The sequence below is a fragment of the Leuresthes tenuis genome, unplaced genomic scaffold, assembly GCF_036924035.1.
Source record: "Leuresthes tenuis unplaced genomic scaffold, fLeuTen1.0.hap1 SCAF_22, whole genome shotgun sequence".
Classification (NCBI taxonomy): domain Eukaryota; kingdom Metazoa; phylum Chordata; class Actinopteri; order Atheriniformes; family Atherinopsidae; genus Leuresthes; species Leuresthes tenuis.
The window spans coordinates 710,686-723,330 of NW_027325376.1; the positions used below are offsets into that span (position 1 = coordinate 710,686).

A 12,645-nucleotide genomic window follows, 5' to 3' on the forward strand; every position below is an offset into this window, starting at 1 on the left:
CTCATAAACAGACATAATATAAAGTAAATAAAAGTATTTCTTCTTTCGCTTTTTGTGTGTTTTGACTTTATTTTAAATGCATTTTACTGCTATTAGGGCCACATTTAAAAATAATGCTAATAATTACGAGATTAAAGTCATTTTTAAATATAAATAAAGTGGTGATTGGTAGGTTGTTCTACTTAAAACGGAAAAGGCAACAGTTAGCCTGTGAGGTTAATGTAATGCACGTTAAACCTTAATTAAACGGTTCTCCTCACCGACAGAATATTTAAGACTTTATTCTCCTAATTAATTCTCGCCATATTTAATAACGACTTTAATCTCGTAATTAATTTAAAAAATGTGGCCCTAATACTCCGTCATATATTTCAGATTTATTCATTAATTTTTCAGTCTTAATTGTCTTTAATAGCTTAAAATTTTACATACGTGGAACCAAAAGGACCCAAACATTTTTATTTAAGTGTCTCATAAATCATCCCCGCTGCGTTTAAAGACTGTCAGGAAAAGAAACTGCATGACCTTACGTGTATTCTGGCCTCTTCATGCCTCAGCTGCTGAATGAACGTTGAATAAATGCAAGTTCGGTCTCCGTAAGTTCACTGAAGAATGGTTTTGTTGTGTCTGTACCTGTCAGTACAGTCACTCTGTTATATATTATATCATGCATCCTAACTTATATACAGTTTTATGGGTTTAGAGCAGTAGTTATTCTTTAAATGTAACTTTTATTCGTGAACACCGACACCGGAACGCTCTCCGGGTCTCACGCTTTACTCAACCACTGACAGTATGAAGCTCAGATTTACGCACTTAAAGGGAGCATTGAAGCAGCCACAACATTCGTCTTTGTTCGTGCATCTTCGTGTCCTTCGTCCTCGGCCGCTGATTGGTGCGCTGAGCTTCGTGACTCCGGACGTGCTCCCTTCATAGAGTCACCTTGCCCCGGCTGCTGCTTCTGCTGAACCGGTGCGAGAGCAGGGAACGGTCCGGCCCAGAAGCACTCAGACAGGCAGCAGGGACCCTGCGGCCACCTACCAACTGAGGGAAACATGGCGGAGGCAAAGCCCAAAACCTCTCCGAAGGCCATCAAGTTCCTGTTCGGGGGCTTGGCCGGGTAGGTGCTGCTTGTAGCTGTTATGCTAACGTGCTAACGTGCTAATGGCAGGCAGGGGTCAGGCGGGCAGCAGGAGGGGTCAGGCGGGCTAATGGGAGGGTGAAAGCCCGCAGAGCTTTCTGCTCACATCAACCAGCTATGGTCTGCTTCTGTCATGAACATGCACGCCGGGGCGCGCCCGCTGCACAGGTAGGTATCTGCTGGCTGTCAGTGACAGGCAGCGCCGGGTGCTGCGCTCACCACGCACGCCCCGTGTCGTGTTCGTCACACTATGAATAGCACATTTTTTAGTTGATCAATGCGCGCCCACCGGGTCCGGTTCTGACTGGAGCAGAACCACGGGTGATGCACCCCCCAGGTTCTGCTCAGCTGGGGGCGTTTTGCACCTTTGTTCAGCCGCTTTAAAGTGTTCCGCTGTGACTGGAACAGAGTCGAATGGGTTCGGCACCAGTTATCAGTCCTTAGATGGACCGGACCGGGCCACTCCTGCAGGATGGAGGCTCGCTCCGGTCGTTTTTAGGTGATGAACCCACAGGTGGAGTTGATCCTTCTGCTGTCATCAGCTGTTTATGTCCGAGTTTATAAAATGGCTCACAGCTGAATCCATGAGGAAGAGACTCCCAGAGGAAACCAAGCAGGAAGTGAGGTCATCGTGCCGAGGAGCCGGCGCTCACCTGGCTGCTGCGGCACGTGCACGCCCGCACCTGGCCGTTCTGACCCAGCAGAAGACGGACGCCACTCAGAAGCGCCCCATCGCCCTGTGGTTCGCTCTGAAACGGGGCAGGAAGAGCAGACCCACAATGCACTGCTCCTGACGCCGCTGTAAGTCAGAGGAGCTGCTGCTGGTTCATCTGAGGGTTCAGCTTCATCAGACTAACTGAAGGTGTGGGTCCAGACATCTGAGACGTGCACGTCAGTAACGGAACGTGCGCGCGGGCCTTAAACGCAGCACGGAAGCAGATACCCTACATGGTATCCTTCCTGCCCCCATTATTATTTCTTATGTTACGGGGCTCAGGAGGAAGGGCAGTCCTTCCATCGGAGGGTCGCTGGTTCCACTCCCCCTCCCCATGGATGGATACGTCGGCCCCTCCCGACGTATCCATCCATGGCTGCACCCCTGCACACGATGGCAGCAGGCGGTTACCATGGAGCTTGTGTTTTCCTGAACTCTGACCCTCTGATGACACGTCTCCCGCTGACTGATAACTTATCAGAGCGCATTTACAGCTCCGTGGCTTCGCTGGTGTCTTACTTTGTCCCCTAAAGGCCGGCAAACCGAAGCTGAGCAGGAAGGCGTTCATGTGCTGCCGCTGCCTTCAGGGACCAGTCCATCGTTCTGATGAACAGCAGGAGTTGTTTGCCCTCCTGGATGTCGAGACAAGGCTGCTGAGTTTGAAGCAGTTTAACCGTAATCTGCAGATCTAATCCCAACAGCTCAATCACCTGACCACTCACTGATTACCATGGTAACAAAGGTCATCTCTCCATGACAAGAAACCCTGTGAGTCCAGCTTTGAATCAGCAGCAGTCACAAGACTTACAGAAGCGGTGCGTTCAGGTCCAGTTTTACTTTTCAGGTCCAGTTTTACTCCCCACGGCCGAACGGTGCGTTCAGGTCCAGTTTTACTGCTGACGGCCGAACGGTGCGTTCAGGTCCAGTTTTACTGCTGACGGCCGAACGGTGCGTTCAGGGCCAGTTTTACTGCTGACGGCCGAACGGTGCGTTCAGGGCCAGTTTTACTGCTGACGGCCGAACGGTGCGTTCAGGGCCAGTTTTACTGCTGACGGCCGAACGGTGCGTTCAGGTCCAGTTGTATTCCCGACGGCCGAACGGTGCGTTCAGGTCCAGTTTTACTGCTGACGGCCGAACGGTGCGTTCAGGTCCAGTTTTACTCCCCACGGCCGAACGGTGCGTTCAGGTCCAGTTGTATTCCCCACGGCCGAACGGTGCGTTCAGGGCCAGTTTTACTCCCGACGGCCGAACGGTGCGTTCAGGTCCAGTTTTACTCCCGACGGCCGAACGGTGCGTTCAGGTCCAGTTTTACTCCCCACGGCCGAACGGTGCGTTCAGGTCCAGTTTTACTCCCCACGGCCGAACGGTGCGTTCAGGTCCAGTTGTATTCCCGACGGCCGAACGGTGCGTTCAGGTCCAGTTTTACTGCTGATGGCCGAACGGTGCGTTCAGGTCCAGTTTTACTTTTCAGGTCCAGTTTTACTGCTGACGGCCGAGCGGTGCGTTCAGGTCCAGTTTTACTTTTCAGGTCCAGTTTTACTGCTGACGGCCGAACGGTGCGTTCAGGTCCAGTTTTACTTTTCAGGTCCAGTTTTACTGCTGACGGCCGAGCGGTGCGTTCAGGTCCAGTTTTACTGCTGACGGCCGAACGGTGCGTTCAGGTCCAGTTTTACTGCTGACGGCCGAACGGTGCGTTCAGGTCCAGTTTTACTGCTGACGGCCGAACGGTGCGTTCAGGTCCAGTTTTACTGCTGACGGCCGAACGGTGCGTTCAGGGCCAGTTTTACTGCTGACGGCCGAACGGTGCGTTCAGGTCCAGTTTTACTGCTGACGGCCGAACGGTGCGTTCAGGTCCAGTTTTACTTTTCAGGTCCAGTTTTACTTTTCAGGTCCAGTTTTACTGCTGACGGCCGAGCGGTGCGTTCAGGTCCAGTTTTACTGCTGACGGCCGAACGGTGCGTTCAGGTCCAGTTTTACTGCTGACGGCCGAACGGTGCGTTCAGGTCCAGTTTTACTGCTGACGGCCGAACGGTGCGTTCAGGGCCAGTTTTACTGCTGACGGCCGAACGGTGCGTTCAGGTCCAGTTGTATTCCCGACGGCCGAACGGTGCGTTCAGGTCCAGTTTTACTGCTGACGGCCGAACGGTGCGTTCAGGGCCAGTTTTACTGCTGACGGCCGAACGGTGCGTTCAGGGCCAGTTTTACTGCTGACGGCCGAACGGTGCGTTCAGGGCCAGTTTTACTGCTGACGGCCGAACGGTGCGTTCAGGGCCAGTTTTACTGCTGACGGCCGAACGGTGCGTTCAGGTCCAGTTGTATTCCCGACGGCCGAACGGTGCGTTCAGGTCCAGTTTTACTGCTGACGGCCGAACGGTGCGTTCAGGTCCAGTTTTACTGCTGACGGCCGAACGGTGCGTTCAGGTCCAGTTTTACTGCTGACGGCCGAACGGTGCGTTCAGGTCCAGTTTTACTGCTGACGGCCGAACGGTGCGTTCAGGGCCAGTTTTACTCCCCACGGCCGAACGGTGCGTTCAGGTCCAGTTTTACTGCTGACGGCCGAACGGTGCGTTCAGGTCCAGTTTTACTTATGACGGCCGAACGGTGCGTTCAGGGCCAGTTTTACTCCCCACGGCCGAACGGTGCGTTCAGGTCCAGTTGTATTCCCGACGGCCGAACGGTGCATTCAGGTCCAGTTTTACTGCTGACGGCCGAACGGTGCGTTCAGGGCCAGTTTTACTCCCGACGGCCGAACGGTGCGTTCAGGTCCAGTTTTACTCCCCACGGCCGAACGGTGCGTTCAGGGCCAGTTTTACTCCCCACGGCCGAACGGTGCGTTCAGGTCCAGTTTTACTCCCCACGGCCGAACGGTGCGTTCAGGTCCAGTTGTATTCCCGACGGCCGAACGGTGCGTTCAGGGCCAGTTTTACTGCTGATGGCCGAACGGTGCGTTCAGGTCCAGTTTTACTCCCGACGGCCGAACGGTGCGTTCAGGGCCAGTTTTACTGCTGACGGCCGAACGGTGCGTTCAGGTCCAGTTTTACTGCTGACGGCCGAACGGTGCGTTCAGGTCCAGTTTTACTTTTCAGGTCCAGTTTTACTTTTCAGGTCCAGTTTTACTGCTGACGGCCGAGCGGTGCGTTCAGGTCCAGTTTTACTGCTGACGGCCGAACGGTGCGTTCAGGTCCAGTTTTACTGCTGACGGCCGAACGGTGCGTTCAGGTCCAGTTTTACTGCTGACGGCCGAACGGTGCGTTCAGGGCCAGTTTTACTGCTGACGGCCGAACGGTGCGTTCAGGTCCAGTTGTATTCCCGACGGCCGAACGGTGCGTTCAGGTCCAGTTTTACTGCTGACGGCCGAACGGTGCGTTCAGGGCCAGTTTTACTGCTGACGGCCGAACGGTGCGTTCAGGGCCAGTTTTACTGCTGACGGCCGAACGGTGCGTTCAGGGCCAGTTTTACTGCTGACGGCCGAACGGTGCGTTCAGGGCCAGTTTTACTGCTGACGGCCGAACGGTGCGTTCAGGTCCAGTTGTATTCCCGACGGCCGAACGGTGCGTTCAGGTCCAGTTTTACTGCTGACGGCCGAACGGTGCGTTCAGGTCCAGTTTTACTGCTGACGGCCGAACGGTGCGTTCAGGTCCAGTTTTACTGCTGACGGCCGAACGGTGCGTTCAGGTCCAGTTTTACTGCTGACGGCCGAACGGTGCGTTCAGGGCCAGTTTTACTCCCCACGGCCGAACGGTGCGTTCAGGTCCAGTTTTACTGCTGACGGCCGAACGGTGCGTTCAGGTCCAGTTTTACTTATGACGGCCGAACGGTGCGTTCAGGGCCAGTTTTACTCCCCACGGCCGAACGGTGCGTTCAGGTCCAGTTGTATTCCCGACGGCCGAACGGTGCATTCAGGTCCAGTTTTACTGCTGACGGCCGAACGGTGCGTTCAGGGCCAGTTTTACTCCCGACGGCCGAACGGTGCGTTCAGGTCCAGTTTTACTCCCCACGGCCGAACGGTGCGTTCAGGGCCAGTTTTACTCCCCACGGCCGAACGGTGCGTTCAGGTCCAGTTTTACTCCCCACGGCCGAACGGTGCGTTCAGGTCCAGTTGTATTCCCGACGGCCGAACGGTGCGTTCAGGGCCAGTTTTACTGCTGATGGCCGAACGGTGCGTTCAGGTCCAGTTTTACTCCCGACGGCCGAACGGTGCGTTCAGGGCCAGTTTTACTGCTGATGTCCGAACGGTGCGTTCAGGGCCAGTTTTACTCCCGACGGCCGAACGGTGCGTTCAGGGCCAGTTTTGGGATAACCTCCCGGTTCTGGCACATTGAAGTGTTGGAGAACTCTGATGTTCTGCAGCAGAACCATCCGGTGGAACCCAGATGTTCTGACAGCCGCGTGTCTGTGTTTGCAGGATGGGAGCGACGGTGTTCGTGCAGCCGCTGGACCTGGTGAAGAACAGGATGCAGCTGAGCGGTCAGGGGACGAAGGCCCGCGAGTACAAAACCAGCTTCCACGCTCTGGTCTCCATCCTGAAGAACGAGGGCGTTGGAGGCATCTACACCGGGTATTTGGACCTCACGTCACATTCAGTGCAATGAGAAAAAGAGTCAGAACCGAACCCAGATCTGTGACCTCTGAGCTTTAGTCTGAACAGGAAGTCACAGAAACACTCACTTTAAATCCAAGGCTTCATTTATCAGGACACAAAGTAAAACAGCAGGTTCTGAACACATGAAATATCACAGCGTGTCATTATTTATGCAACAAAAACTAAGTGAACCAGTTAGCATGTTAAAGGTTAAAGGTCACCCCAAGGTGAAAAAGCCCAGAGCTACATCTCAGACTCTACAGGCCTCAGTTAGCATGTTAAAGGTTAAAGGTCACCCCAAGGTGAAAAAGCCCAGAGCTACATCTCAGACTCTACAGGCCTCAGTTAGCATGCTAAAGGTTAAAGGTCACCCCAAGGTGAAGAAGCCCAGAGCTACATCTCAGACTCTACAGGCCTCAGTTAGCATGTTAAAGGTTAAAGGTCACCCCAAGGTGAAGAAGCCCAGAGCTACATCTCAGACTCTACAGGCCTCAGTTAGCATGCTAAAGGTTAAAGGTCACCCCAAGGTGAAGAAGCCCAGAGCTACATCTCAGACTCTCCAGGCCTCAGTTAGCATGTTAAAGGTTAAAGGTCACCCCAAGGTGAAGAAGCCCAGAGCTACATCTCAGACTCTACAGGCCTCAGTTAGCATGTCAAAGGTTAAAGGTCACCCCAAGGTGAAGAAGCCCAGAGCTACATCTCAGACTCTACAGGCCTCAGTTAGCATGTTAAAGGTTAAAGGTCACCCCAAGGTGAAAAAGCCCAGAGCTACATCTCAGACTCTACAGGCCTCAGTTAGCATGTTAAAGGTTAAAGGTCATACATCTCAGACTCTACGGGCCTCAGTTAGCATGTTAAAGGTTAAAGGTCACCCCAAGGTGAAAAAGCCCAGAGCTACATCTCAGACTCTACAGGCCTCAGTTAGCATGTTAAAGGTTAAAGGTCATACATCTCAGACTCTACGGGCCTCAGTTAGCATGTTAAAGGTTAAAGGTCACCCCAAGGTGAAAAAGCCCAGAGCTACATCTCAGACTCTACAGGCCTCAGTTAGCATGTTAAAGGTTAAAGGTCACCCCAAGGTGAAAAAGCCCAGAGCTACATCTCAGACTCTACAGGCCTCAGTTAGCATGTTAAAGGTTAAAGGTCATACATCTCAGACACTACGGGCCTCAGATAGCATGTTAAAGGTTAAAGGTCATACATCTCAGACTCTACGGGCCTCAGTTAGCATGTTAAAGGTTAAAGGTCATACATCTCAGACTCTACGGGCCTCAGTTAGCATGTTAAAGGTTAAAGGTCATACATCTCAGACTCTACGGGCCTCAGTTAGCATGTTAAAGGTTAAAGGTCATACATCTCAGACTCTACGGGCCTCAGTTAGCATGTTAAAGGTTAAAGGTCATACATCTCAGACTCTACGGGCCTCAGTTAGCATGTTAAAGGTTAAAGGTCATACATCTCAGACTCTACGGGCCTCAGTTAGCATGTTAATGGTTAAAGGTCATACATCTCAGACTCTACGGGCCTCAGTTAGCATGTTAAAGGTTAAAGGTCATACATCTCATACTCTACGGGCCTCAGTTAGCATGTTAAAGGTTAAAGGTCATACATCTCAGACTCTACAGGCATCAGTTAGCATGTTAAAGGTTAAAGGTCATACATCTCACACTCTACAGGCCTCAGTTAGCATGTTAAAGCAGGAGAAAGCCTCTTCTCTCTAAAAAAGAACATGGCAGCTGGATCAGGGGTTCACTTAGTTTTAACAGTGGCTGCTTTTACTGTGTCCTGATCTGGAATTCAAAGATGGTTCTTCGTGATGAATCTTTGATCGGCACATTTGGCGTGTGTTTAACTGTGCGTGTGTTTAACTGTGCGTGTGTTTAACTGTGCGTGTGCACGTGTGCGTGTGCACGTGTGCGTGTCAGGCTGTCTGCAGGTCTGCTGCGTCAGGCCACCTACACGACGACCCGCCTGGGAATCTACACCATCCTGTTTGAGAAGATGACCGGAGCGGATGGACGGCCGCCGAACTTCTTCCTGAAGGTGCGTTCGCTGTGGTGCGTGTGCACGTGGGCGTGCACGTGCGTGTGGTTAACGCGGTGCTGCTGTGCGCCCCCTGCAGGCTCTGATCGGGATGACGGCCGGCGCCACAGGAGCGTTTGTGGGAACGCCAGCTGAGGTGGCTCTGATCAGGATGACGGCCGACGGCCGGTGAGACCTGCATGCTGATTGGCTGCTTGTGTTTACGTGTGATTTCCAGCTGATCTCAGACCAGCGTGTGTGTGTTTGCAGCCTGCCCGCTGACCAGCGGCGAGGATACAGCAACGTCTTCAACGCTCTGGCTCGCATCACCAGGGAGGAGGGCGTCACCACGCTGTGGAGGGTGAGTCCTCTTCCCCCTCAGTGGAACTTTCCGTGTGATGTCACACTTCCTGATGTTTGCCTGCGTGTGCGTCTCAGGGCTGTGTTCCGACCATGGCGCGCGCGGTGGTGGTGAACGCCGCTCAGCTGGCGTCCTACTCTCAGTCCAAACAGGCGCTGCTGGACTCAGGTACGCGCTGGACTCCCAGTGAGCACACACCCTCTGAGCCGTGGCGCCGTGTGGCGGTCTGTGGCGCCGTGTGGCGGTCTATGACGCTGTGCGTGTGTTTTCAGGCTACTTCGGGGACGACATCCTGTGTCACTTCTGCGCCAGCATGATCAGCGGCCTGGTTACCACGGCAGCATCGATGCCCGTCGACATCGTGAAGACGAGGTGAGAGACGCCACCCGCCCTAAAAGTATGTGAATAGATATATATACATATAGATCATCCAGATGAACATATATTCACACAAGAGCCTGAAAATGTGTCTTCTTCAGAGAACAGAGAGTAAAACCACATTTACTGTCAGGAGAGAGCTCCGACCAATCGCAGCAGGCCACTTTACGTTAGCTCCGACCAATCGCTGCAGGCCACTTTACGTCAGCTCAGACCAATCGCTGCAGGCCACTTTACGTTAGCTCCGACCAATCGCTGCAGGCCACTTTACGTTAGCTCCGACCAATCGCAGCAGGCCACTTTACGTCAGCTCAGACCAATCGCAGCAGGCCACTTTACGTTAGCTCAGACCAATCGCAGCAGGCCACTTTACGTCAGCTCCGACCAATCGCTGCAGGCCACTTTACGTCAGCTCCGACCAATCGCTGCAGGCCACTTTACGTCAGCTCCGACCAATCGCAGCAGGCCACTTTACGTCAGCTCAGACCAATCGCAGCAGGCCACTTTTAGTCAGCCGCCATCTTCCTCTGAAGCAGGTCGCGGTTCAGCTGAACGGTGCACCCCCCCACCTCACTTCCTGTTTTGTGTTGCAGGATCCAGAGCATGAGGATGATCGACGGGAAGCCCGAGTACAAGAACGGTTTGGTGAGTTGCGACCGACCGAGCTGCAGTGATGATGTCACAGCGAGGCCCGATTCTGAGTTTAATTCTTTTTATCATGAGAATAAGATTATTTTAAAGCTGCTGAGAAGATCATCCTGATAAAAAGTTTCTTTCTTTGTTCATCTTAAAACCCTGAATCATGAGAAGTTGGTTGGATAAAAGTCAATTTAAGTCAATATTTAATCCTTCGGTTCTGTGTTGAAATGCATCAGTTTTTACATTTCAGGCTGCAACACATTCAAGTGAAGATGCTAACATTTAGGGTTTGTTACTGAGTCTGATGCTAACATGCTAACAAGACCGACTGTGAGCTGCTCTGGTCCTGAAGAATATCATTAAAGCATTCAGGGAACCTGGAGGAGTTTCAGTGTAAAGGACGAGGGAGCGAGCCTAAGCTGGACCCCGTGACCTCTGACCCCTCAGACATCAAGAACCGTCATTCATCAGCAGCTGATAGAAGCACCTGGACAAGGGATTACTGTGGAAACCTTTGTCCAGCACCACAATACAGAGTTCCATTCACAAGCTTTACTGTGCAGGAAAGAAGCCTGATGTTAACCTCGTCCACTTCTCTGGGCTCGGAGGCGTCTGGGATGGACCGTCACACGGTGGAAACGTGTGCTGTGGTCAGACCCATCAGTATTCCACATCTTTGCTGGAAGAAATGGAGCAAAGAGCAAAAGCAGCATCCAGCCTGCTGTCAGCAGCCAGTCCCTGCAGCCAGGCTCTGTGATGGTATGGGGTTGGATCAGGGGGCAAAGCTCATTTCCACTTCTGTGACGGCAGCATTAATGCAGAAAAGCTCACTGAGATTTTACAGCAACATATGCTGCCTTCAAGGCCACATCTTTTCCTGGGACGTCCCAGCATTGTTCAAGCAGACCATGGAAAACCACATTCTGCCACAGTCCAAAGGCCTGGCTGAGGAAGAAGAGGTACGGGTGCTGGACTGGCTGCCTGCAGTCCTGACCTGTCCCCAGCAGAGAAACAACCACCCCCCCGCACTGCTGCACACCTTAAGACCTGTTTAAGGAGGAATGGGACAAAATAACAGCTGGAACTCTGCATCACCTGGTTTCCTCAGAGTCAGAACGGCTTTAAGTGTTGGCAGAAGGAAACAAAGTGGGAAAAGGTTCACTGACTTTATGGGATGTTGCAGGTCTGAGGTGTAGAAATGATGTTTGTTACCAGATTAAATGAAGCTGAACAGGAAACATGCTGAGTTCAGACTTAGAAAGTGTTCACAACAGCTGATCCTAATCTATCTATCTATCAATCAATCGATTGATCGATTGGATCAAACATGCTGCAGCCGGACCAGGATCATGTGTCTGAGGCACTTTGAATCTAAAACACAGAACTGCTTATTAGACCCAAAGAAAAAGAGAATCATTAATGATCTCAGCTGGTTCTGGTTCTGGTTCTGAGGTCATCAGTTTACTCTGAACTTAAATTCCTTCAGAACTTCCAGAACCTCGGCCCAGAGGTTTAGAAACAGAAGATCTGTAAATGCAGGAAAGGTTCTGACCCAGCAGGTCAGGGTTCTGACCCGGTTCTGCTAAAAGGTTCCCTGTTGCCTGTTGAACACACACTGGAGCAGCCAATCACAGCGCCTGGAGAGCACGGTGCCTTGCTCAAGGACAGAATGTGTTTTTTTTGTGCCATCCTGAGCGGCGAGAGTGGGAATCGAACCACCAACCTTCCGGTTATTGGACGACCCACTGTAACTAACTAATCTAGTCGGATCCATTGCTTTGGTCTGAATTCGCCTGTTTTCGTTTTATTGTTTCATTAATCTCTTGAGTTAAGATTCTTTTTCACATAATTCCCTGTGAGAACCGTTTTAAACGTGTTGAACACATCTGAGTTTTGTTAAAGGTGCGTTTAACGCCGTTTTCCTCCGTGTGTTGGTCAGGAGGTGCTGGTGCGAGTGGTGGGAAAGGAGGGCTTCTTCTCGCTCTGGAAGGGCTTCACGCCGTACTACGCCCGCCTCGGACCGCACACCGTCCTCACCTTCATCTTCCTCGAGCAGATGAACCGTCTCTACAAGACCCACATCCTGGACCGCTGACGCACGTGCACAGCAGCTGACGCACGTGCACAGCAGCTGACGCACGTGCACAGCAGCTGACGCACGTGCTGTCAGAGCAGATCTGGAGGCAGATTTAAAGGAGCAGTTCCATGTTTTCTTCACACTGTCATTAAATGCAGGACTGCTCCTTTAAAGTGAACCCACACATTTAAATGAAGCTCAGTGACATCAGTGCTAAAGCAGGGATGACCCACGTTTTCCACATGCACACACACACACACACACATGCACTTCTTTTTGTAAAGAAAAGAATGTAAAATAATTATAGTTTAAACATCAGTCGCTGATGTCACAGGTTACTGATGACAAGTCTTATCGTAGAACTGTGACACCCCCCCCCCCCCCAACACACAGCATCATGGTGGCATTGGTTGGTTACCATGGTAACGGAGGGACGAATAAACAGTTTTGAGCCTAAGTTTTGTTTTGTTGTTGTGTTTCTGCTCCTGCACACAGCTGTCCACAGATTCTACTAAATTTAACTTAAAGCTTCCATCTGAAGTGTAAAACTCCTTCTTCCTGCTCCTGGGAGCATATATCAGGGCGTCTGAAGTGTAAAACTCCTTCTTCCTGTTCCTGGGAGCATATATCAGGGCGTCTGAAGTGTAAAACTCCTTCTTCCTGTTCCTGGGAGCAGATATCAGGGCGTCTGAAGTGTAAAACTCCTTCTTCCTGTTCCTGGGAGCATATA

General features: G+C 51.9%; 1 protein-coding gene across 1 annotated transcript; it reads left to right on the forward strand.

Moving 5' to 3' along the window:
* The first annotated feature begins 910 nt into the window (after nucleotides 1-910).
* On the forward strand, nucleotides 911-12,366 carry slc25a11 (solute carrier family 25 member 11). The gene is made up of 9 exons (XM_072376134.1): nucleotides 911-1,120; nucleotides 6,262-6,414; nucleotides 8,364-8,481; nucleotides 8,561-8,649; nucleotides 8,731-8,821; nucleotides 8,899-8,989; nucleotides 9,094-9,193; nucleotides 9,793-9,844; nucleotides 11,778-12,366. The coding sequence occupies exons 1-9, from the start codon at nucleotides 1,056-1,058 to the stop codon at nucleotides 11,931-11,933; spliced, it is 915 nt and encodes a 304-aa protein (XP_072232235.1). The 5' UTR covers nucleotides 911-1,055; the 3' UTR covers nucleotides 11,934-12,366.
* Nucleotides 12,367-12,645: the final 279 nt, after the last annotated feature.